The 24577-nt window shown below is 42.7% G+C and overlaps 2 protein-coding genes across 3 annotated transcripts; one reads left to right on the top strand and one right to left on the bottom strand.

Moving 5' to 3' along the window:
- Nucleotide 1: 1 nt before the first annotated feature.
- On the top strand, nucleotides 2–12939 carry NELFCD (negative elongation factor complex member C/D). Of its 2 annotated transcripts, XM_050917776.1 has the most exons (15): nucleotides 2–109; nucleotides 1077–1192; nucleotides 1362–1471; nucleotides 2925–3034; nucleotides 3499–3606; nucleotides 4738–4890; nucleotides 6706–6836; nucleotides 7613–7778; nucleotides 8421–8555; nucleotides 9101–9240; nucleotides 10340–10454; nucleotides 10852–10947; nucleotides 11171–11311; nucleotides 11761–11890; nucleotides 12277–12939. In XM_050917776.1, exons 1-15 carry the CDS (start codon nucleotides 44–46, stop codon nucleotides 12309–12311), a joined length of 1752 nt encoding a protein of 583 aa, XP_050773733.1. In that variant the 5' UTR covers nucleotides 2–43; the 3' UTR covers nucleotides 12312–12939. The 2 variants fall into 2 exon arrangements, with proteins under 2 accessions (XP_050773733.1, XP_050773732.1); XM_050917775.1 differs by lacking the exon at nucleotides 12277–12939 and having other exon boundaries at nucleotides 11761–12106.
- A 3277-nt stretch (nucleotides 12940–16216) lies between these two features.
- Nucleotides 16217–24234, bottom strand: CTSZ (cathepsin Z). Its single transcript, XM_050917821.1, has 6 exons — nucleotides 23494–24234; nucleotides 22244–22407; nucleotides 19254–19433; nucleotides 18367–18517; nucleotides 17913–18075; nucleotides 16217–17326 (listed from the first exon to the last, which is right to left on the bottom strand). The coding sequence occupies exons 1-6, from the start codon at nucleotides 23622–23624 to the stop codon at nucleotides 17213–17215; spliced, it is 903 nt and encodes a 300-aa protein (XP_050773778.1). The 5' UTR covers nucleotides 23625–24234; the 3' UTR covers nucleotides 16217–17212.
- Nucleotides 24235–24577: the final 343 nt, after the last annotated feature.

The following is a 24577-nucleotide window of genomic DNA, read 5'->3' on the forward strand; positions in this document are numbered from 1 at the left end:
GGAGGTGGGGGTTGCAGGCGGAGGCTCGCAGCGGAAGGAGCCCATGGAGGACGCTGACTACTTCGGCGGCAGCGCGGCGGAGTGGGGGGACGATGCGGATGGCGGGGCGGTGAGAGGCGGAGTCGCAGAACGGGAGTTTGGAGGGGGCGCGGGGTGAAGGGCGAGCCGGGGAGGCATGAGGAGGGGGTGCAGGGGGGGGCGCGGGGTGGAGCCTGGCTGAGGGGTTGTGGCTGGAGATCCCTTCTGGAGGGGGAGCAGAGGCGGGAATATTGGCTGGGGGGCTCTATCCCCCTCCCCACACACACACTTGTATGAAGTGTTCCCAGAGGCTGACTCTCCCCTTGCCCTGTCCCCACGGCTCCATCACCAAAGCAGCACAGGCTCTCTCCTCTTGCCGTGCTGAGGGTGTGTTGTTGTGCCCTGGGTGTTCCCCAGTTGTGTCTCATTGCCTGCTTCCTACTTGCTCGCCCATTGGCATGGTCAGAGCAGGCACAGGGGTTCCCCTCTGTGATTTTCAGGAGTTAAAATAAAATATGGTTTCCCTTTTGATAGCAAAACCTGAGCGCTCTTGAGCCCCTGTCTTCTTTGGGTTGAGCTCCAGGCAACCTTGGTTGATCTTTAGACCCTGCCCGTCCCCCTTCACGTGGCAAGTACTGCAAATGTGGGGTATATTTAAAAAAATCCTATTCTTGATGGCTGCTTCTGGTGCCTGGATTTTTTCGCAGTTGACGCTAAAAATGTATAAAGGAAAGAGATATGTCTTGCTCCAAGAGATTTATAATTTAATGCCCTGAGTCTACAGTTGTATTATTATTTAAGGTTTGATTGTGCTCACTTTCCTAAGAATACATGCTTCCCCCTAAAAATACATTTCCCCCCTAAATGTGGTAGGTGTTGAAGTAAACTCTGTTAAGAGGTTGTGCTTTCTGCTGTAGAAGGCATTTGCTGTAGGAAGTCATGGTGTGTATATGCACCTTTATGGGCAACAAGAAAGATATTTAAAATGTAACTAGCACAGTAGAAAAAAAGCAAATGTAAAAGAGAAATAACCACTCTGACTCTGTGTTTGTAAACAGCAGGATGATGAGTATGGCGAAGGAGAAGATGATGCTGAAGTCCAGCAAGAATGTTTGCATAAATTTTCCACTCGAGATTATATAATGGAGCCCTCTATATTTAACACTCTAAAAAGGTGAGTATAAAAGATTTTGATATGTAATGATAATATGTTGCATATAACAGAGAGTTTGAAAATGATACCTGAGTGCATTGTTCTGCCTTTACATAGGGGTGGAATACTTTCTGTTTCTTCAGTTAATTTTGAAATAACTGCCCCTCCCCCCTTTTAATCCCTTTGTCAGGTATTTCCAGGCAGGTGGCTCTCCAGAAAATGTTATCCAACTGCTGTCAGAGAATTATACTGCAGTGGCACAAACTGTAAATCTGCTGGCAGAGTGGCTCATTCAAACAGGTACGCTACGGTGGTCTAACATTGTCATGTGGCTGTAGTTTTGCTTTATACATCAGAAACTTCTGAACTGTTGGCAGATATAACGTTGATCATACCCAAAAGGTGGTTGATGTCCAAGTTGCCATTCTATACCTAAATATATGACTAAATTCATTTTTTTGCTTTGAATCCTGATATACCTGATAATATATTTTTAGTTCCACTTTTGTGTAATGATGTGGCAGCTGTCTAATAGAACACAATTGTACCCAAGGGATGAGTGAGGTAGTGTGGTGATGAACACTAAAATACTAAAATTGTAGTATGAAAGGAGCTATTGTATATTAGACTTTCTGCTTTCCATCTATTATTTTAATCCCATGTAAAGAGACTAGTGCTTAGATAGTGTTGTGATAGATACTCTAGAAATACCTAACATCTTATTATAGCATAACATAATTAATATTGATTTAACTACATTTTAGTTGCAGTCTGCTTTTTGTGGATCAGTTAAATATACAGTTTTGTAAATGTAGTTCTCAAAAGTACTGATTGAGACTGAAATTCTTTACTGTCAAACCTTCTGGGATTTCTGCAGCTCTGCCTCTGAAGGGGCAAGTTCACAGTATAAATTTTTGCTGGATCTTTGCCATGGTGTAGTGAAGGGGTGAAATCTACATCTTGGTAGATTCAAATGTAACTAGTGTGAAAAGAATACATGCACACTGTTAGAAATTTTTTAAATCACTGCAATTACAGTACAGATACTGGTTACTTAATTACATTATTCAAAAGGATACACCTCTACCCCAATATAACGCGACCCGATATAACACGAATTTGGATACAACGTGGTAAAGCAGCGCTCTTGGGGGGAGGGGGGGAGCAGGGCTGCACGCTCCAGCGGATCAAAGCAAGTTCGATATAACACGGTTTCACCTATAACACGGTAAGACTTTTTGGCTCTTGAGGACAGCGTTATATTGGAGTAGAGGTGTACTTGGAAGGCTGGTGGGCATGTGTTTGAATCTGTCATATGGGAAGCAGCTGTCTTTTAGTTTGTAGCTATGTAGGGTCACTGTCTATTCTCCATATGCTTTCTTGTGAGCAGACAAGATATTGAAACATACTTATCAGCCTATTTAGCTGTCTTCTAAATGTCAGTGCCCAGCTTGCTCACATGAGTGGAGAAGACAAGTTGAGAAAAGGATTAGTATAACCTGCACATGTGTGCACCTGTGTAATACAGCTGGTAGGTCTGTGTTTAGGAAAGAGAAATCCTAAATCCTTCATATCTGATCTAATATTGCTTGATATGCCTATTTTGGGTTTTGAATACTGTCTCCCTTTTTGCTTCTTAGTTAATTTGTTAGATGACTTCTGTTCTATTATTCTAATAGTCATGAGAAACTACAAGGAGTTGCTACTACTCTGACAGTTTAGATTCCACCTAGTGACGTTTTCTTCCTTGCAGGTGTTGAGCCAGTGCAGGTTCAGGAAACTGTAGAAAACCACTTGAAAAGTTTACTCATCAAACACTTTGACCCTCGGAAAGCAGATTCCATCTTTACAGAGGAAGGCGAGGTAATACATAGAATACACATGGCCAAGTACAAACCAGCTGCTCAGTGGCCAAACTCAGGGTTGCAATTGTTGGACATAATGTCTCTTGAGCTCAGCTTTACGAAATTATATCTCTTTAGACCAAGGTAAATATGGCCCTTGGATTCAAATACTGGGCAAGGAAGCTGTAGCTTCCTCTTTAATACTTTACTAAAACTAGCTCTCTCTTAAAATTACTCTGCATATCTGAGAAGCCCTGTAGGTTCACTTAGACAGTGGAAACTGCTCAAAGCTGAATACATTTTATTTTGTTACAAGGTTCCAGTTAGCTATTTCTCTTTCAAGACTCTTGAAATAATGCATGTAAAAATTTTACTCTGGATAAGCTTAAGAAGTGGAATCTGTTGAATTCTATAAATGTTTAAATTCAGGATTTTTATTGCACTGTACAACAGTATTTCTTTCTGTCACTGTAATTTTTGCAGACTCCAGCCTGGCTTGAGCAAATGATAGCACATCCTACATGGAGAGATCTTTTTTACAAACTGGCTGAAGCCCATCCAGACTGCCTGATGCTTAATTTTACTGTCAAGGTAATCAATCCTGGAGTCTAATAAACAGCTTATTACTGAAACGATGATTTCTAATTCTTCTTCCATAACATGCCAACTGTAACCTTCCCCAGTCTCTGGGCATTCATATTAATACTATTTATTGTATTGTTAACTCTGTGTATTTTAAAAGTCTATTTTCTATGGGAAGAATGTTGCAGACTGCATGTTAAAAATATTTTTTTTAGTTTGACATAACTAAATCAAGGATCAAAGACAGTAATATACATGTGTGATTTTTAATAGTAGTTTGTTACATTTCATTTGTAGGCAACCTAAACCACCCTCCTTATGACTGCCATGTGGTGGTACTTCTTTAAAGTGAGCTTGGTGATATGAAATATAAGGTATTGAAATCTATAGCATTCTGGTTAGGTGAAGAGCAGGTATTTGTACAGATATCCTCAGTACAAGTTTCATCACAGCATACCTCACCCTATTTTTAGAAGGATCACTAAGTATCAGGTGACCAATTCTTGATTTCCTCCTTTAAACCACTTGCAGGGATGCCAACAGTTATGGTGTATTTTTGTGATATAAAGGGAGACTGACCATCAACCCATTTCGTGTAGACTATAGAACAGCTGACCAAGGGTTAACCTCTTTTTGTAGTGTGTCAAGAAGTAGATAGTCTCCTGGCTTGCCTGTGTGAACTTGCCTCCATGAACTTGTTTTGTGTAAGGTTTTACAGGTAACTTAGTGGTCCCAGATAGCAATGAGAACACTTAATTAAGAAGCTTAATTCAGTTCATGGTGTTTCTTATATTTTATATGAACTGCTTTAACTTTGCTTTAACAATTGATGACATTAGCAAAACCCTTCTCTGAGAAGGAACGGAAAGGCATTGTTTTATATTAAGTGTTGGACGTTTTATCTTTTTCCCTTTCAGAAAGTACAGGGAATGTTATATGACTTGGGTTTATCCACCTGTCCTGTTACCGTCATATTTTTCAGTCAGTGTCTAGATGCTGATGATTATTTATTTGTATTACCTGGATTCCATGGAGAGTATGCAGAGACTCATTTAACATTCTGTGCGGTGTATTTTCACCCAATCTTCCTAAGATGCGCTGAGATACAAAAATCATTCTAAGTGCTGTTTGTTGTTACAGCTTATATCTGATGCTGGTTATCAAGGGGAAATAACCAGTGTATCAACAGCATGTCAGCAATTAGAAGTCTTTTCTCGAGTGCTACGTACTTCTCTGGCTACAATTTTAGATGGAGGGGAAGAAAACCTTGAGAAGAACCTCCCAGAGTTTGCGGTAAGTGTCTTTTTACCTTTTGTCAGAAAGAATCTCTCTGCTTCCTTGGTGATGGTGTAGAAACTTCAGTGTATTTTCAAAATGTTGTGAAATAGTTATGCAGCCTTGTTTATGGGCCCCCAGAAAAAACTGTAGACCAAGAGTTATGCATCAAAAATAGCTTTTATACCGTTCAAAGTCTTGACCACCAGGGTTTGTATCGGCCGCTGAGATGACACTTCTTGAGGTTTATTAATCTGAATAATTTGAAGGTGCAGAAGTCTAGCAGGAATTTTAGAACCCATTATGCTTTCAGCAGTATCACCAGTGTCCTGATTGACATGCTATCAGTGCACAGCGGGGGTATCAGGACCTGGCATAACTGTAGTGCTCTGGAAAATCTAGACCCAGAAGGATGTTGGTTGTAAGGCAGGTGCTCAAGGCAGCAACTCTTAGAAATTCCTCAGCATCCAACAGTGCTTGGATTGAAGTGTTTGGGAAACTCCATTTGGGATTTGTGCATATCATTTTCTATTAATAAAATTGTAGATGTTATATGAATTTGTGTTGTCCAGGGGAGGACTGGGCAGTACAAGATGCACGTTTCTGGGGGAAAGTCTGGGACTGGGAATTTGCTGATGTTGCTTTGTTACTAAATTAAACCTCATTCATTAGGGTTAACACCTTTGGGAACATTGTAGTAAAATGCAGTTGTGTTTGTATTGTGGCAGTGTATGTACCTTCCCTAGTAGGAGGGAGGGTGGGTTCATATACTTCCTCCATTATCAACCCTTTGAAGTTACGTTCGTGCAGAGAAATAAATATACTAGTTCATACTGGATTCTTCAGGGACCAACGGACAAAGGAAATACTTCTGGATAAAAGCCTGGGGTGTAATCTGCATCAAGGCCTTCTTCCTGTTCCAGCAAATGGACAGGACCCCTGGTTCATGGAGGGTCCCAGTGCTTAGGGGAGGATTGGAAGGACTTGGCCTACTGGGGCCTCATAAGACTGTGTGCTTGTTCTGAGCTGAAGCTCTGATGAACTTGTAACCACAAGGATGCCCCTAGGATGGGGTATTAAAAGACTGCATTTGCCAAAGCCCATGTGAAAGTTGGGATGAACTCTGGTAATCTTATTAGCATGTGTGTCTTTTATTGTTTTTAATAGGTATTCTCTTAAGAATAAAGTAGGCTTGCTTAGAAAGAACTGTGCGGTAACTTATCTCAAGCAATTGTACTGTTATCCGTCCTGAAGAGAGAGCATGCAGGTGCCCTAGGGCAACCTTTCTGTGCTAGGAATTACACAGTAAAGTCAAGGGAGCTGAGGCCTGGGAATACCCCAGTCAGAAGGGATAGAGACATGTCTGTCCATCCAAGAGAGGCAACAGATGCGGAGTGGGATGCCTGAGGGTGGGTACCCTTGGGGTACCACTGAGGGAAAATACAGATGCAGTTGTCCTGAACTGTGACAAGTGCATGTGAGGTTTGGATAGCTTAATGCTAATTCATTCTCTAAATTTAGTAAGAGAAACACTGGACAACCAGGAGATCTGTCAGTTAGGTGAAGGAGAGAGAATTCTAAGAAGCCTTCTATGTTGGGTAGTAAAGTGAAGCAGGAACTCTAGATGTAGCTTGTCCTGGAATAGCATCACATACAAGGATGTCATTCTGTACTTGATTTTCTATGGTATCACCTTTCCATTTACATTACATCTTACTTAGTTATTTAGCACCATAACTAACCCTTGCTGCTGCTATTAAGGCAATATATTTGTTGAAGGGTGAGCCAGATTTTTCACGCTGGCGAATAACATCTCCCTGAATGTGTTTACAGAAAATGGTTTGCCATGGAGAACACACATATCTCTTTGCTCAGTCTATGATGTCCATATTAGCCCAAGAAGAGCAAGGTGGGTCTGCTGTGCACAGAATTGCTCAGGAGGTTCAGCGATTTGCTCACGAGAAGTAAGTCCTTGTTAATTTGTCTTTCTCACATGAGCAGAATTTCATTGGTAAAAGTATGATAAGTCACAAATTGAAATAGAGAATTCCTAAATGTCTTCATCCTGCTCATAGTAGGATAAAGCTGCACAGTAAGAGAGCTGCTCAGGTGTGGTCAATAAACAAATATCGACAGAGCAGCAAACAAGCCCTTTTTCCTGTGTTGGGATACCTGAAGTAGCCATTATGAAAGAATTAAGTAATTTCGATGTTCTGACTGTGTAAAATGTGTTAAAATATCCTATGCAAATCTCTTATCTCCTACTGTAGCCACATTAATATTATCTCAGCGCTTAGCTACACTCGAAACTCCAAAGCATTGCTGCGGGAGCGCTCTTGTGGCAGCGCTTTGAAGTTCAAGTGTGGTTGCGGCGCCAGCACTGGGAGAGAGCTCTCCCAGCGCTGCAGGTACTCCACTTCCCGAAGGGGATTAGCTTACAGCGCTGGGAGCCACGCTCCCAGCGCTGGGGCACTGTTTACAATGGCGCTTTACAGTGCTGTAACTTGCTGCGCTCAGGGGGGTGTTTTTTCACACCCCTGAGCGAGAAAGTTGCAGTGCTGTAAAGCGCCAGTGTAGCCAAGGCCTCACTGAGGAAAGGGTTCAGTCTTTAAGGCTCTCTTCTGCACACTAGATGACAAACACTGATTATTCTATCGATATGTTTCTGAGGCTAAAATTAACATTTCAGTTTCTTCCTAAGAAAAATATAATGCCCATGTGTGTCTTGCTCTTTACCAAGAGGCCACGATGCTAGTCAGATCACTCTAGCCCTGGGTACTGCAGCCTCCTACCCTCGAGCATGTCAAGCGCTCGGTGCCATGTTATCCAAAGGAGCTCTGAATCCAGCAGACATCACAGTCCTGTTCAAGATGTTTACAAGCATGGACCCACCTCCAGTAGAACTGGTTCGTAGTTACCTCTTTATACTGTTTAGTTTTTCTTCTTATTTCTGTAACATAAGCATCTCAAGGCCTTACTCAGGGCTTCAGGCCCCATTGCACAAGGTGCTGTACAAGCACCAAAACAAGAGAGAGTTATAAGTGCTGCCCCTTGCTAGCACTCAGTTACTCATTATGGAGACTCCTCTCATTAAGGGATACAGAAATGTGAACATGCTATTTGTAGCATCTAATTAAGAATGCTTTTACAACACTTCCCCAAAGTTAAATATGGAAAAGAACTATTAGGTCAGAGTGTAAAAAGTGACTTATAATTTTGTGTCCCCAGTCTGTTATGGGCACAGTTAATTACAGGTGCAATTACACTGTTTAGATTTCTAACTACCTGATTATGTATGGAGTTCAAGTAAAAAACAGGAAAATTTAGATACCTAAATAGTATTCTCAGTGCTACTCATTGTACCCTCCACTTTGTGCCAGCACTTTGATTTGCGCCCCTTTAAAAATATGACCCATTAAACCGTCTGGTCTATCACTAAGCAGATAATGCATTATTGTATCCTATTCTCTGTGTGTACACAAGATGCAGATATTTATTTGGTGCTTTTTAATCTGTTGCACTAATGATACCCTGTGTTTCCTTCACAGATTCGAGTACCTGCCTTTCTGGACCTTTTCATGCAGTCACTATTTAAACCAGGTGCTAAGATCAATCAGGACCATAAACATAAATATATCCACATATTAGCATATGCAGCCAGTGTAGTGGAGACATGGAAAAAGGTAATATCAGATTCTTTGACTATGTAGAAGTTAAAGTTAATGCATTAATGTAAATATACTTAAGGAAAATCCAGGCTTGTTGTTTTAAGTTCCATCATTGCTTAGGCTGAAATTGTGTGCACCTGATTTTTTGGAGGAGTTAAATATCCCCAGCTCCAACTGAAAAAAATGGAAACTCCAGGTCTTCTGTAGATTAGGCCAGTACAGTAAAAGTTTGGAATTAGATGTTTGGGGTTTTTTGCCATTATATCTTAGAGTAGCAGTGCAGGTCTGTGCTGTACTAGAAAATCTGAACTCTACTTTTAGAAGCAAATGCATTAATTTAAAATCATGAAAATAATCGTTTTAATAATACAAAAGAAACATTTTTAGTACTTTACAGTCATCTGTACTTTGGTAACTTCAGAAATTATATACAGATTTCAGCATTGAGAAAGGTAAAGCTATGTGAGACGCGTCATATAATAAGTCTTTCCCTAAACAGCCAACGATTTCCTGTAAATTCACAAGTCTTGCATTCAGAGCTTAATTCTGAAATATTTTAGAACAAGAGAGTGAGCATAAACAAAGACGAGCTCAAATCGACTTCAAAAGCTGTTGAAACGGTTCACAATCTGTGCTGCAACGAAAACAAAGGAGCTTCAGAACTGGTTGCAGAGCTGAGCACCCTCTATCAGTGCATCAGGTAGGTAGAAAGTCTATTTCTAAGCTGAAACTCCTTTCTGTTAACAAGGAAGTACAATTTACATTGTAATAAAGGCAGCAAATAGTGAAAGCTGCAACTCGCTCTGTTTTGTAATTCATAATGCTACACATGTCCCTGGCTTCAGAGGATAGCTATTTAGATGTTGGCTTCTGTCTGTTTTTTCTTGCTTCTCTTTCCTTTCTGTATTATGTAATATAGCTGCGTACTTTTTATGAAACTCCTTCATTCTTCAAAATTGCTGTTCCTGGGAAGGTGTATTTCTCAGTAATTAAGTCCTGACCTAATTGCTGTATTCTGAATAGATAACTAGGCCCAAAAAGACCTTTTCTGGGAATGTTGAACTGGGAAGTTATTTCCATTTCTATTCACAACTCACTTTTCCGGAGCAGTTGCTTCCTTGTGGGCAGTATTAGGAGTATCATCATTCTGAGCAGATATGTGAAAGATCTGTCTCATGGCCACATTTGCAAGGAGTAAGCAACATTGAGGCTTCAGATATACCTCATCAGGATCAATCTGTAATCAAGTCGGCTTGGTGTACCTCCATCTTATTACTCCATTCCCCAAACTGAAATGTTCTGTACTGTAGAAGACTGTGCATTTGTACAGCTGGAAGGAGATGAGTCACACCGGAGTCACTTTTTCCTACCTAATGAATCTTTCTCAGCACAACAATCCTTACACACATACACACACACACACCAGTCCTTCCCCAAGTCTGAGACAGCTGATGTTGAATAATCTGACTGGAACTTTCTTGGGCCTGCTCAGCCTTAAAGTACATTACGTGGAGAAAGCTCTTCTTGCCCACTGTGTATGGGACATATCATTCTCTGCTGAAGGAGCATCCTTGTGAACGGAAACGGAATTTCTCTAGGCTGAGTGTTTCCTTCTATTTTGTCAATGGAGCCTGTTGTGAACATGCTGGTAGCAGGAAGAGTATTTCTTTTCCTCTCTGAGTATTAATTCTAATCTAAGTTAAATATGAAACTTTCAGCTGATTGTAGGCAAGACTAAGACCGCGCTTTAGGATGGAGTATCTAAAATCAGTTTGTCTAATGGAGCTTATTCTATTTAGGTTTCCTGTGGTGGCAATGGGTGTATTAAAGTGGGTGGACTGGACAGTGTCAGAACCACGATATTTTCAGCTTCAGACTGATCACACTCCAGTGCATCTGGCATTACTAGACGAGGTAAGACCTTAAGGGATATATTACTGGGTGATGATGGTAATGGCAATATTTAGGTTTGTGAGTGGAATGATTCTAAGGGCCTGATCCAAAGTCCGTTGAAGTCTCACACTGGATTACATCAGTCAGTTTACTGTAACCCAGTAAATTTACTGAGATTAATCCATTTCAGTACCCCAAGTTAACTGCTTGGTACCATGAGATGGGATTTCCTGGAGCAAATCCCACGGAGTTGGCAACTCTAGCCCGCAAAGGGATGAATAGCAGTTGTACACCTCCAATCCTGAAGAATTCTGTACTGAGCACTGGATCAATAACTGAAAATAAGGGTAAGCCTGCTTGAATAACTGTCTTTTAAAGTAGAAGTACTGGTGATCCTAACACTACCTCATGTTTGCAGATCAGCACATGCCATCAGCTGCTTCACCCCCAAGTTCTGCAACTTCTTGTCAAGCTTTTTGAAACGGAACACTCCCAGCTTGATGTCATGGAACAGGTGATACTTAAAGGATTTGTTCTTTATGTTGCTCCTTATCTGTTAGTTAGACTCATGATGACTGATCTTGCTGCACCAACATTCCCAGTGGAACTTGCTTCAAGAATATTGTGTCATCATAAAAAGTTACTTGACAGACTGAAATGATAAGGATGAACAATAACACCTTTTTTTAGGTGATTCTGATTCATATGCATGGCTTTTTTTCCTCTCGTCTTTTCAGCTGGAGTTGAAGAAAACCCTTCTGGACAGAATGGTTCACTTACTCAGTCGGGGATATGTCCTACCTGTCGTCGGTTATATCCGCAAGTGTCTGGAGAAACTAGACACAGACATCTCACTCATTAGATACTTTGTTACTGAGGTCAGCTGCTCACTTTTATTCATGTAGCTCTTTTTGTTGGTTTTGCTTTGAAAAGGGACAACTAACGCACAACCAGATGAGATTTAATATAGATTTTATATCCGTTGGTAATTTCTACCAATAGTCTAATCCAAACTGATGATTTTTACAAATACCCGTATTTCAAGACACATCAGATTCTGAGATATATACTTAACACTGGACACTCTCTAGGACATGGCATACTGTTTTCAGAGGGCAGGAGTTCCCGTAGTGATCTAAACAGGTTTGTCTGCAACATCAGCAAGCTAGAGGCAGCACATGGCTGGAGACTAGAGGTGGTGTGAAAGAAATGTGAATTAGTAACATACCAACAGTTTGATTTAAGGGAGGAGGGTAACACAAATCAGTTGTCTCTGCCAATCACCAAACTGGAAAAGTAACCTCCAGTTTTCTGTCTGACATCTCAGGTACTGGATGTAATTGCTCCTCCATATACCTCAGACTTTGTGCAGCTTTTCCTTCCAATCTTAGAGAATGAAAGCATTGCAGGCACTATTAAAACAGAAGGTGAACATGACCCTGTCACAGAATTCATAGGTAAGATGTTTGTTACCCTCAATCCCTTATGTACGCCCTTACATTCTGAAGATATTTCTGGGAGGGGGATTACAGTTAATAGAATATATTATACAGGCACTATTGTGTACATTCTAGTTTCCCTTTCCTCTTAAAGACCCATGTGGAGAGATTTTTCCGTTAATCAGGGATGGCTAGATGGGACTTCCTTTGAAAGTCCTTCACTGGTGCTTCTAGAGAGGCACTATAGCACACTCATGCCTGAGAACAAAGAGGGTCTATCTGTTCCCTAGACTTTAACCTAGTGAATTGTCACAAACCAATTATATAATGTAGACATTGCACATGAAAGCAGTTATAACTAAAACAACATGCTGAACAATTTTTTTAAATTTTTTTTCTTTAAGCTCATTGCAAATCTAACTTCATTATGGTGAACTAAGGAAGCGATAAAAACAAGAATGCAGAGCACCCTGAATACTGAGGTTATGGACAATCACTTCCTTGCTATGCCCACCACCAGTAGGGTTCTCTAGTTGGATAATACAGTGGCAGCCAACAAGGAAGAAGTGTAGAGATGCTTGCTGATTCATATTGCACAGTAACTTTGAACTTTGTTCTGGAGATCTTCTATTGCATCTTTGGGAAAGGGTCAGTCCATACAAGGATTAATACTTCAGGATATTTTTATTACAAAAATCAGTTTGCCAGCCTAAGAGCAGCATGAGAAATACAGTCATATTTCAAGGAATGTTTTTTGTTACTTTCACAGCTTGTAGAAGTTTCTTCTACTGATCGTGTGTGTGTGTATACGCACACACACGTGCGCGCGCGCACACCACTTTTCTAGTGACTGTAACCCTGAATGATGCAGGCTTTGATCGTGTGATCTGATGAGCACACAATTAGTCCTGTGCTGCGGAGAACCCAGGATGATTTTTCTCGTCATTGCGTTCCACAGGTGAGTGTTCTGAATATCCTACAAAATTACCTTCTGAAAAACTAGGTGTGTTGTGGAACACAAACTGAGTTGTAATAATCAAGGCTAGTTCTGTACTGAGAGACAAATCCTGTGTGCAAGCAGCCTTGTTCAGAATTCTATCTTTTTTTTGTAATAGATGTGTTAAACATTACTGGTAAGTTTCATTACCATGTCACAGTTGGGACTGTAGCTAAATTATCTGAATATATCTAAACATTCTTGGTGTAGCTTTTTTTATTACTTTAGCATTTACTAATTTAGTGTGGAGACGAGCTGTGGAAATAAACACACTGAGATTCTAATTTATATTTTTATAAACAGTACTTTGACAGAGACTTCTCTTATGCTTTATATGGTTAGCCTGATTTTTTTAAAACATAACTGTGTGGGGTGTTCTGTTGTTTTGCACACAAACACGTGCAGGAAAAAAATGGGAGCACAGAGAAGCCAAACTTGCCATGCTATTTTAAGGAATGTTGATATCTATATGCCCTAATTTCACCCAGATAAATTGCACTTGTAACTAACAAGGGGCATAAAATTGTTGTTTAGAGTGACATTCATAAAAAGAAACCAAGCCCTCAAAGTAGCCAAATGTGTTCATGAGTCTCTGGTAATGAGATACCGCAGGCATGGGTGCACTAATACACAAGATAACTTGCCATTGTTTGTGGACTCTTCTGCAGAACTGCAAGAACCTTCTTTTCTCCCAATACAAGTGGGACTCTCTATCAGACTGTAATCTGTAGTAGTTGAGTAAGGGGGACAGTGCTTCCTAAGGGGGAATCCGTCTCAGTGCTGCTGCAGCAACTCTAGTTTATTACTACCATAACACTGGCCCATTGCTCAAAGGTGGTGAATCTTTTGCATAACTAGTGCTTCCTAGTTCTTGGTGCCAGAGCATTCCAAAGTGCTTTGTCAACATTTAAAATACAAGGCTTCAGGCACCTCTGGGAGTATTGTAGGTAGAAGGGACACCCAACTTTAACTCTTTGCAGTCTTCCATAAGCTCTCGGTTTTCTGTCTCACCAAACAAAGCTGTTTGTCTTTACTCTAAAAGCCTTTCATAGCCACCCTACTACCATCTCTGATTTGCTGTTGAGACGTTGACTCCGGCCTTGGATTGACCTCCATTGTCCTCTTAACTTTCCAAGCAAGCACTTTCATGCATTGTCCTCTCCTGCCCCTTGTGGTTGGAAGGGGCTTGCTGTAAACATCAGGATAATGACCTCATTATCCTCCTTAAAACTCTCCTTTGCTGTGATGCCTACAAAAAATGGCTAGGCCACTGGTATGCCGAGACTAGTGCTTACTATGCTGACCAATACTGTTCCCTTGTTCTCCTGTCTATAGCCATCTCTTCTCTCGTCCTCTACTTAAATTGTAAGCATTTGTTCGTTTCTTACAGAGCCTAGCACAAAGCACTCCATGACATGACTGCCATATAAATAGATTTCAGAGTGGCTAACACTTTCCATTATAAATTATTTTCAATAGCTTATAACTTTACCAAATTATAACCATTCAGGTTGCAGTTTTCCATGCTGAATGTTTTGCCCATGTTTGGAAAAAAATTCTTACCACTGTGTCACTGAGAAGCTCTACTACCTCCATGTGTTGAAGCAGGAATTATCCTGCTCTCAGGCAAATGGTCTTTGCTGTTCATGTGAAAATCCACACATTTGGTCTCTGAAAATTCAGTTTGCATAAGGTCAGTTGAGGTTTGTTAGAGGCTGGCAGCAGTATTCAGTTGGTACTGAGCATGCTCCTTCCTTGCTTGTAGCAGCTAAGCAGGACTTGCCTTAGAATTGCTACTCCTGGAAACTGGACTGAAAGGAGGGAGAATGTTTGCATTTCTCTGTTTCCCCCTATTGATGCCTGGGCAGTGAGGAGGAAGCAGCCTAACTTACCTGCCATGGGGCGGAGGATAAAAGGATTTATAATTTATTTTAAAATGCTCCTTTCCAGAAACTGGAATGGAACCCAGGATTCTTCAATCTCATCATTACTCTGCTGTCAGCAACTAGCAGTGAAATCCAAGATCAGCTAGTGTACCTCATCCCCTAGCAGTGGTGGGTTCACAGAGGCAGATAGCGAACTCCTCCCCATTACTGTTAAAAACAAACAAAACCCTTAAGGCTGAGCTTTCAAGAGTTAGGAAAAGTCAAAATTAGAGTTGCCTCAACAACTTATATTTTGGTCTCCAATTGAAAGGTCTGTGGTGTGGACCTCAAGGGACAACTCTGCTGATGACCTATCTGGACCACTGTGACTTCATATTGTGGAACTTACATTTTTAGTAAACTTAAATGGTTTTTTTAAGTTAATTTTAAGAAGAGCAAGAGTGCAAAGTTGAGCCTTCAAGAGTCAGGCAGTGCAGAATTGAGGTTACCCATGCAACTTTACTTTGCATATATGAATTATGTTCATGTAACTAAAGACTATTAATTTTGCAACTTTAATGATTTAGTGTCCTTTTTTGACAGCTAAAGTAAAGGCATTTGGCCAAGCTCACAAAGAACATCTGTCAGAACTAGGAATAGAATGTAGCTCTTGTGGCCTATCTGATACTGTATCCCTGAGACCAATGTTGCATGTTCTAATATGGATCATAGGCCCCTAGCCTGTTCTCTGTATTTTGCTGGGCAGCTAGTTTAGGAGACAATTTTCTCCCTCTGAGATTGAAGGTAAAGACTGGACCTGGTGTTACTTTATCAAAGCAGCAGCAGCAAGGGTGTTAGAAATCAGCGGGACAGTGATGGAGCTAATAATTTGTAAAATAAAGCCCATGTCACAATGAAACAACTGTAGATGAGTAATGTGCTTCCTCACTTGTAGGTCACAGATGAACAATTAAACTTTCATTTAAAACAAAAAAGCAGCTGGCTCCTGAAATTAGAGATATTTTAAGACATTGGAAGATCAGTTTCTTCTTAACTTGCCAAAATGGAAAACAGAAGTCTGTAGCTCACTGCTGTCCTGTAGAGTACCTGAAATGCAGACCCTAATCTCTGTTCTAGGTAAATGTGACCTTCAGTACATACTGCAACATGTAGTAGGTTGTGGTTGATTAACATCTCAGTCCAAGAGCAGGACCCTTGGTGACATGGGGCACTCAGTTTCTGTGCAATTGTAGGTGTCCTTAGTTCACTCATATACATATGCGATCATTGAAGGTGGCTCTATTCCCTCACCCATCCTTCGTTGGCACCTCATGTTGGCATTTAATTAAAGTACAGAGTCTGTTTAAACCTTGTCTGTGCCCTGCCAAGAGAGGCTGCCATAGGTCCCACTAAGTTAATGCTGAGAAACAAATTCCATTTAACTCTTAACAATCCATTTGTGCACCCTCTAATCACTTCACATAAGAAACAATGTCATTTTAATAACTGTGGTTCAGTTAATAGTTGATACGGTTTGGGTTGTAATTCACACCATTAGGGAACTAGGCACATAAGGTTGAGTAAGCAGGAAAGAGGAAGATACCATACAAGAAAAGATGGTATGTTAAGAGCACATGTTAAAAGCTATATCTTATTAGAACCCTATTCCCATTCCCCCCCCCCTTTAAAAAAACACCTGTCATTGTCCTTGTACAGAAAAATAGCACAGCCATTCAAATACCAAAGCCTAGAATTAGAGTAAAGAAAGTATCAGGCAATAACAATCAGTGCTTATATTAAACATTTTCCGGTAGTTTTAAAGAGATTTGGTTACTGTTGCATCATTTTCAATCAGATAAAAATGACAATCTGCAGTGCAAGACATGCACTAGTGAAACAATAGAATGACTATAGGACACTATTTTAAAATAGAGAACAAAAAACAGTACGGTTTCTGTATTTATGTAGCTCAGTGATATTTACTTTGTGTATATAATTTGCAAGTCTAAACCCAAATTTTTAGAAGAAATCACTACCTCTTGCTTAGAGCAAACTTTAAAGTTTGTACTAGAAGGAAAACCTCCTTTGTTACAAAAGTGTAAAACAAATCTTATATATTCCTTCAGATTAAATATTGACAAGTGAGAATGATTTTTCCAATGAGAGGATTTGTACTTATAACTTCTGATATGTTGTTTGGTAAGTACCAGGCATGTAAAGCAGAGGATAAGCAAATTTGTCTTAACAGCTGCTTTTAAATATGCAGTGCAAGTTAAAAATTTAGAGGCAGTTTTTCCACTTCTAAAACATCATGGTTATCTGAGTGAATTCCTCTTAACTGCCTGGTCATTCTTTACTACAGAATAGTTAAACTGCCTTTTAATTAAAAAAAAAAAACAAAAAACACACACCTTGATGGAGGGGGGGTGGGAAATAAAATTTCAAAGCCAGAAAGTACCCCATAAACCCTAGAAACAATCAAGGTAATACAGGATCCCCGTAGGCACAATCCTCTTCAATAGCGAGATTGTACTTGGCTCCTTTTCCACCTTTATATGCGCTTGTCACAATCCTCAGCCAGCCCAGTTCACCCTATAGTAAATTAATTTTCATTAGTATTGGCAAAAGGTTTATAAATTAGTAACAAAGTAACTTCTGTCTCATAAGCAGTGTACTTTGCGCAGAGCAAGGGTGACTAGAGGTGAAGGCAGATCCCTGCAAAGGGTCTGAGTGGGATTTACAAAACAAGCTTATTTGAAATAGCGGTTCTCTGGTAAACTCATTTGTTTCCAGCCAGGACTTCATTTCCATATGCTACTATCCAGAGCCAAATATAGCTTTGCGAGATAAGGTTCCAATAGCTATTTACCACTGGCTTCAATGGGAGTTGCATACACATATGAGCGCAGCATTAGGACTTGCGGAGTTGACACCGCACAGAGGCTGGCCTGCTATTGCATTGTGGTGTTCTTTGTAGTGGGGTAGCATTACATTCAGTTTAGATTTTTTTCCTAGTTGACAGCTGTATTAAAAATCATAGATTGAGACAACTCCTATGGCTAAGAGGGAAACTCAGTTTTTTATAAACAAGCTAGTTGTACAACTTGTGATATAGAAATTTCTGGAGTTTTTAAAAATGCATTTCATTTTGAGCACATCCCTCCTGTCTCTTCCTTACCCATGGTTCTCCCCAGGAGTTACGAACAATCCAGTATTCAGTTCCATTTTCCACACCCCAGCCAGCCACAGATACAATGTGATTCACCATAGGAGAGGGGTTGTATTCAGCATAAAGTCCTCCAGTGTACGCATCCAGCTGTGCAGTAGCCATTATGCCACAACTGTAACAAGCAAAAAGAGCTCTCATTCAAAAATAATTGTATAGTAGACTAAAGGAGAACAGTATCCATCACCCACTTTTCACTTCAAATGAAAAGTTCTTAACCTACGTGGGTCTATATCATAATATATCTTGCAAAAGTTTAGCACATAATCTTCATTGCTAAGGCCTGTTCTGGTGAAGAAGTGCTCAATGAGCTACATAAGGAGGCTCTGCAAACTTCATGGGATAAACTGGAAACAACTAAAAGAAAATTAACAGGATAACTCTTACCCTGTGATACTGTCTTTACCTGATTGGACCATTGGCATAGATTTCTGCTATCATTTTTTCCCTCCCACTGACAGAGCCATAGTCAGCAGTTTTCCAGAGGGTGTAGTTCTTTATCACGTGGCATTCCCCAAAGGTAACACATGTTCCACACTGGTTAAACTTCTTGCATGCTATAAAGAAGCAGTGACATTTGATTAACATTGCAAGCTAGTGTTTTTCTTCTTACAGTTTAATTATTCAATGAAATAATGTAAAAAAATTATTTCCTTTTGAGGGGCCATAATTATAAGATTAAATATAGCAGAGAAAACTGTTTCTTCAGGTTAAATAAAGCTGCAAGTTCAGATTGCTAATTAAGGCAGCCTCCGCAGTCAATCTTTCAAGGTTATGTGCTATTTATCTGTTTCAGCCTTCAAACATGCTTTTCAATTGTAGGTTATAAAAATTACTTCCTGATAAGTGTCTCAGTATACAAATAATTAAATTGCTTCAGTGGAGCTACAGAAACAACAAGGGATTTGTTTGCAAGTAAGTATAATAGACTGAAGTTCTGCTCTGGTTACTTAAGATGACACTTCTAAATATTACTGCATGAAAGCACCGATGCACATCAGTGCCTAGCGAGTTCAGATTAGCAGCCTGCATGGTGAATGCTTGTTCAGACATGATGGCAACACACTATGCTGTCTGACTCTGGTGCAAAAAAACCCAAACATAGCTTCTCTAAGGGAATCTGCTTCTCCTAGTTAGATAGCAGGTGCTTCACTAGCAGCCAGCAGTAGCTAGAAGCAGAAAAAGAAATGGATGTGTTAGCTAAATTATATTTAATTTCCTTTAAAGCGAATACCAAACCCTGCCAAATAAGAGTGAGTCGTAGCTAGGAAGGTTTGCAATCTGTTGCCATACTTTGGTCTTTGGCTTGGTAGTTGTTACAGGTCTCATCTGGAATGCCATGGTCGTGAGCATACATCCAAACACCTGTGTGGTCTCCACCTTCACAGGACCCTGCGTTGGCACAGTCAATAACATTCTGAACAGAGAGGTAGGCAGAAGGCCAAGCACCTTTTCTCTTAATGTTGATGCGGTCTGTGGTAATAACAAAAGAATAAATAATTAGTGCTTGTTAGTTTTACTGTTGTCTGTAACTCATTACAGGCCAAATGTTTCAGCTATGTCTCCTTAGCTACATCTGTTAAATATCTGCAGACAGATGTGGGTGCAAAAGCCTACAGTGGTTCATGCTAACAGAATGGCTAGGTGCCCACACCATGACCCAATCGGAGTGGGCAAAATGATGGTGTCTGTATGTTTTGCAGGTGCAGCCAATGTTTTCCATTCAAAATTGGCTTCAGGGGCAGATATATATGGATGAACGTGTTTCATTTCAGTCCTTAATTAGATAAATCCTAACATCCTCTACCAGTTATGAAAGCCCTCACGTGTAACAAACGATAATACCTAGCTCTTCTATACCATGTTTCATCTACAGATCTCAAAGCTCGTTACAAAAGCCTGGAAGTATAACCATCCCTATTTTACAGATAAAGGAAAAACGGAGAGGTCAGGTGACTTGCCCCAGGTCACCAGTAACGCTGGCTGTAGATCCCAGGTCTACGGGATGTTCTGCTAGGCTCTGAAATCTCAAGTCTGCATAGATTTAGGCAGCAGTGAGACCAAGGGCCAAATTTTCTGACAGTTTATGCCCAATTGTACTTGCTTGGTTTACTCTTACTTGCTCTCTCACCTTGCTTTCTCTGCTCTCCCACTTGTTTGTCTGCTAGACTGAGTTCTTTAGGGGAAAGGACTTTATAATAAGCATTTGTACAATGCTTACTATGATGAGGCCATGATCCTTAGGTAATACTGCTACCCCAATCAGAATGATCATTCTAATTCTTCTCAGATGCGTGAGAAGAGCTCTTTATGAAAAGTAGACACTCCTACTGCTTCACCTGAGGCTTGAGAAAGCTTCCACTCTACTTCCCTAGTCAGCCAGTGACAGCAAGGTAAGCAGAGATTTGACACCCCTTCTATTACTAAAGTTAAGGAATTTTGATATATTTGATTTTTTTTAATGTCCTGGGCATCTTTAATTTTTCTCAAAACTGTAAATAAAGATGGTCAGAAACTTCAGTTGTGTTTACACTGAAGTCCAGCTTTCTGATCTACATGGTCACCAAGCCCTGCCTGGGTATCTGCATTTTTGGGTTAGTTAAAAACCTGGTTCTTCATAACTCCATCTTTGTCCCCAACTAGTTTCCCCAGCAGCTCCCACTGCCTCCAACCTAGTTTCTGTTCTGCACCTCTCTCTGTTCCTCCCTTATACTTAGTACCACTCTCCACCTCAGACACTGGTTATATATTATATCTATCCAGATTAACAGAAACTGCAGGCATCTGCTTGTGTTTTGTAGAGCACCATATACACCAGCAATTAAACCTGTACTTCTGTTTCCCTGAGTGACTGATAGTGAGACTTCCACTTCTTCAGTATGTCCGCTCAACCTGTATACAGTAACTTCTCACTTAACATTGTAGTTCGGTTCCTGAAAAATGTGACCACATGAAATGATAAGCAAATCCACTTTCCCCATATGAATGAATGTAAATGGGGACGTTTAAGTTCCAGGGAAAAATTTGCCATAAAGTACAGTACTATAGTTGGGAGGTGCCCCTGCCTTACCCCACACAGGCACAGCTCACTGGCACTGCAGGCAAGAGGAGGCTGAAGGTGCTGTAGGCTAGGAGAAGCACATTGTGCAGCAGCAGCTTCCCAGGGGTGGAGGGCTCAACCCTCGGCCTGCCCACAACCCCTTCCCCCAAACCCCCACCCTTAACCTGCTTCTTTCCCCCCTGCCCACTTTCTTTTGCCGTACAGTACAGTACTGAGGAGGGAGGGGGAGCCTGCACACCAAGTCCTTCCTGCTCCTCCCCCCTCCCTCCTGAATACCCCAAGCCAGCTGCTTGCCAAGGGCAGGAGGAGAGGGAAGGTGTCGATCTGTGGGATCTGCTGGGGGGTGGGAGGCGCTGTGTGTGGACCAGCGTAGGGAAGCTGATGGGCGGGCTGCCAACTGTGGACAAAGCAGGCGGCCAAATGATGTTATAGTGAAGCACTGCACAACTTTAAATGGAGCATGTTCTGTAACTGAGCAGGGATGTAAGATCAAAACAATGTTAAGTGGGGGATTACTGTAACGTGCGCCCAGCCCCACATGCATCTGTCCCACTGCTGCTGTTGCCCTGAAGAGGCAACAGAGAAACTGCTCCACCGAAAGCTAAACTCCAGCTGAGTTGCTGCCCCCACCCAAAAAGGGAAGTTACAGTTATATCACAGTTCTCACTGTATTGCTAGAATAATTTATCTACCTACTTCTCCTGGCTTTTGGGGCTTAACTGTGACTGAATGCAAGAGGGAGAAGAGAACTGTACAGTGAAGGGCGTGTGACATTCCCACCCCACAAGCAATGTCCCTTCTGCTAAATGTGTTTTAATCACTCCAATTTTTCCTTTTTAATCTGTGTATAATTCTAAACAAGGGAGGACACCCCTGCCACAATGGAACATTCCTCCAGGAAAAAAAAGTTCCCCTCCTCAGCTGCCAGTTGGGGAATTCCCACAGCATATGCTACCACCAAACCTGCCTTCACTTTAGAATCTTCCTTACCCTCTCCCCTGTCTTATGTAGGGCAGGTACCTTGGCCCAGATACTCAAAGCTATTTAGGAGTTAGGCCCTTTGTCTTGTGCAGTGACAACCCCGAATAGTGCTGATAATTCTGCAAATTGAAGATTACCCTCCCTCCCCCAAATCAGAGATTCAGAATGTGAGGGATCCTTAAAATGGACTGGCTGCCAAGGAAACAGTACCCACTAACAACAGATACCCAGTAACAAGTACCTGCTAAGGCACTGGTGCTGCCATGAGCCCAACAAGACCCACAGTACTGAGGAATGTGCTGGTTCCGAGTGGTACTGGCAAAATTGGTTCCATTTACATTTCGCCAATCCCAGCTCTGGGGAAGTTTAGCGATGTCCAGGTACTCGTGAGGTCGAGGGTAGGTTCTATATGGAAACAAAGTAGTAAGAGTTAAGCCTGTTTCCCAGAGATGATTTTTATATTTTCAGAGAGAGGGGAAAAAAAAAAAGCTTCCAGTCTCACAATGATGTATGAGAATTTCCATCCTAGCCTGAGGTCACATGATAGTTCTAGCCACCATGACCTTTAATGCCCTTCTATATATGGTCTTGTGACTAGTGTTAACTCAGAAACAGCTATCAGGTAGGCAGGTGGGATTAACATAAGAAATGAGAGGCCTGGCCAATGCAGCCCTTCACAGGAGTTCACATGAAACAATCCTAGGGTGACCAGATGTCCTGATTTTATAGGGACAGTCCTGATTTTCGGGTCTTTTTCTTACATAGGCTCCTATTATCCCCCACCCCTTGTCCTGATTTTTCACATTTGCTGCCTGGTCACCCTAAACAATCCAGGCTTCATGCTGTTTTTGTTCTACTCTCAAAACTAAGAGGATGGATTTATTGTCTCCCTTCTGCAATGCTCAGGAGTCCTCTATCAAGGAATAATTTGGCAGCAGTGCAAATCCCTGTCCCCCTAATACTCACCCTGTGCCCACATCCTCAAAGGTATTTAGGCACCAAATTCCCTCTGAGGAGCTGGGTCCTGGCCATTTGCCCCTAGAGAAGCCTTGGCCCTTCTGCTGAAACGGGGGCTAATTGCAGACTCCCCATTTCCCCACCTCCCTAGGGGATGGGATGAGCAGGGATGTTAGCGAAACTAATTGGGCTGGCGTTCTCCGCTGTTACTAGGAGCCATTTCGGGTCGGGCAGCGCCGGGGAACGCCCGCGGGTGCAGTAATGAGGGGCCGGGGTGGTCTCGGCATCCCGTGGGCAATGACATTCCGGGATTTCACCCCCAGCTGATTCCTCCGGGCGGCTGCTGCGCTCTGCCCGCCTGGCTCGCTCGGGCAGCGCCCCTGGGCCGTTCCCGGCACGGGAGAGGCTGACAGCGGCTTCTCCGTGACCCCGGCTCCGAGGAGCCGCCTCTCGCCCGGCCGTAGCAGCGGCGTCGCACGTGGCCCCCTCGCCCCCACCCAGCCGGCGCCCCCCGCGGCGGGGCCGAGCGCTCACCTGAGCCCGGGCGGCTTGCGCGGGGCCGGTTTGTAGCAGTGCTGCCCTTCCCTGAAGTAGAGGCCGGCGTCGGAGGCCGGGCAGAGGCAGCCCCAGAGCAGCAGCAGGAGATGCCGGGGCAGCCTGGCCATGCTCAGCGCCGCGGTCCTGGAGCTGCAGCTGCTTCCTGCGCGGCCGGGCCGGTTCCCCCCCGCCTCGGCAGCAGCACTTAAGGGAAGGTTGCGGCTCCTGAGTCAGCCAGGGGCTGGGCTCTGCCAATCCCCAGCTGCGCCCTGGGCTGGGAGGGACGAGAACCCGCGGCGCAGGAAGCGCCGGGCCCGGGGGTCCGTCCGCGGGGAGTGGGCTGCGAGCGCGTGTCGCAAGAGGGGCCGGGGCCGGGGCTTGCCTGGGATTAGCGCCTGGCACTGCGCTGGCCTCGCCGCTAATCCCAGACCCCCGCTAGCCCAGCAGCACCGCCCGGCGCCCCCGCAATCTCGGCGCTGTTCGATTGCTCAACCAGGCGCCTGCCCCCTGCGGGAGTTCCGGGCATCTGCAGGCCTTTTGAATGGGGTCCTGAGAGCTCAGCGGCCTCTGCAGCCGGGTCCCCGCTCTCCTCCCCCGCCTTCAGTGCTCATGCTGCGAGCCTTCCTCTTAATAAACGTGCAGGAGTGTTTGGGATCTGCCCAGAAAGTGCCTTGTGCTATGGTCGGATGTTTTTTCAGAGTACAGACTTCACTGGCGAGGTCAGTTGCCCCCAGGCTGCCTACAGAAACACTGAGGCTCCTGCTTGTGTAACTCCTTAACCAAAGCTGGCTCTAGGCACCAGCACAGCAAGCAGGTCCCTGGGGCGACAACGCAGGATGTCCGGGAATTCGGCGGGGGCGAGAGGGTACAGTCCCTCTCAGAGGGACTGAGCTGCCGCCGAATTGCCATAGAAGAATAAAGCAGCGCGGCAGAGCTGCCACCGATCTTGATCACGGCTTCTTCTTTTTTTTTTTTTTTCCCGCTGCTTGGGGCAGCAAAACCCATGGAACCAGCCCTGTCCTTAACTATGTTCTTTAAGAGGTATTTCCATTAAGGCCCTGATCCTGCACGAAGTGTGCAT

The sequence above is a fragment of the Gopherus flavomarginatus genome, chromosome 11 (assembly GCF_025201925.1).
Source record: "Gopherus flavomarginatus isolate rGopFla2 chromosome 11, rGopFla2.mat.asm, whole genome shotgun sequence".
Taxonomy (NCBI): domain Eukaryota; kingdom Metazoa; phylum Chordata; order Testudines; family Testudinidae; genus Gopherus; species Gopherus flavomarginatus.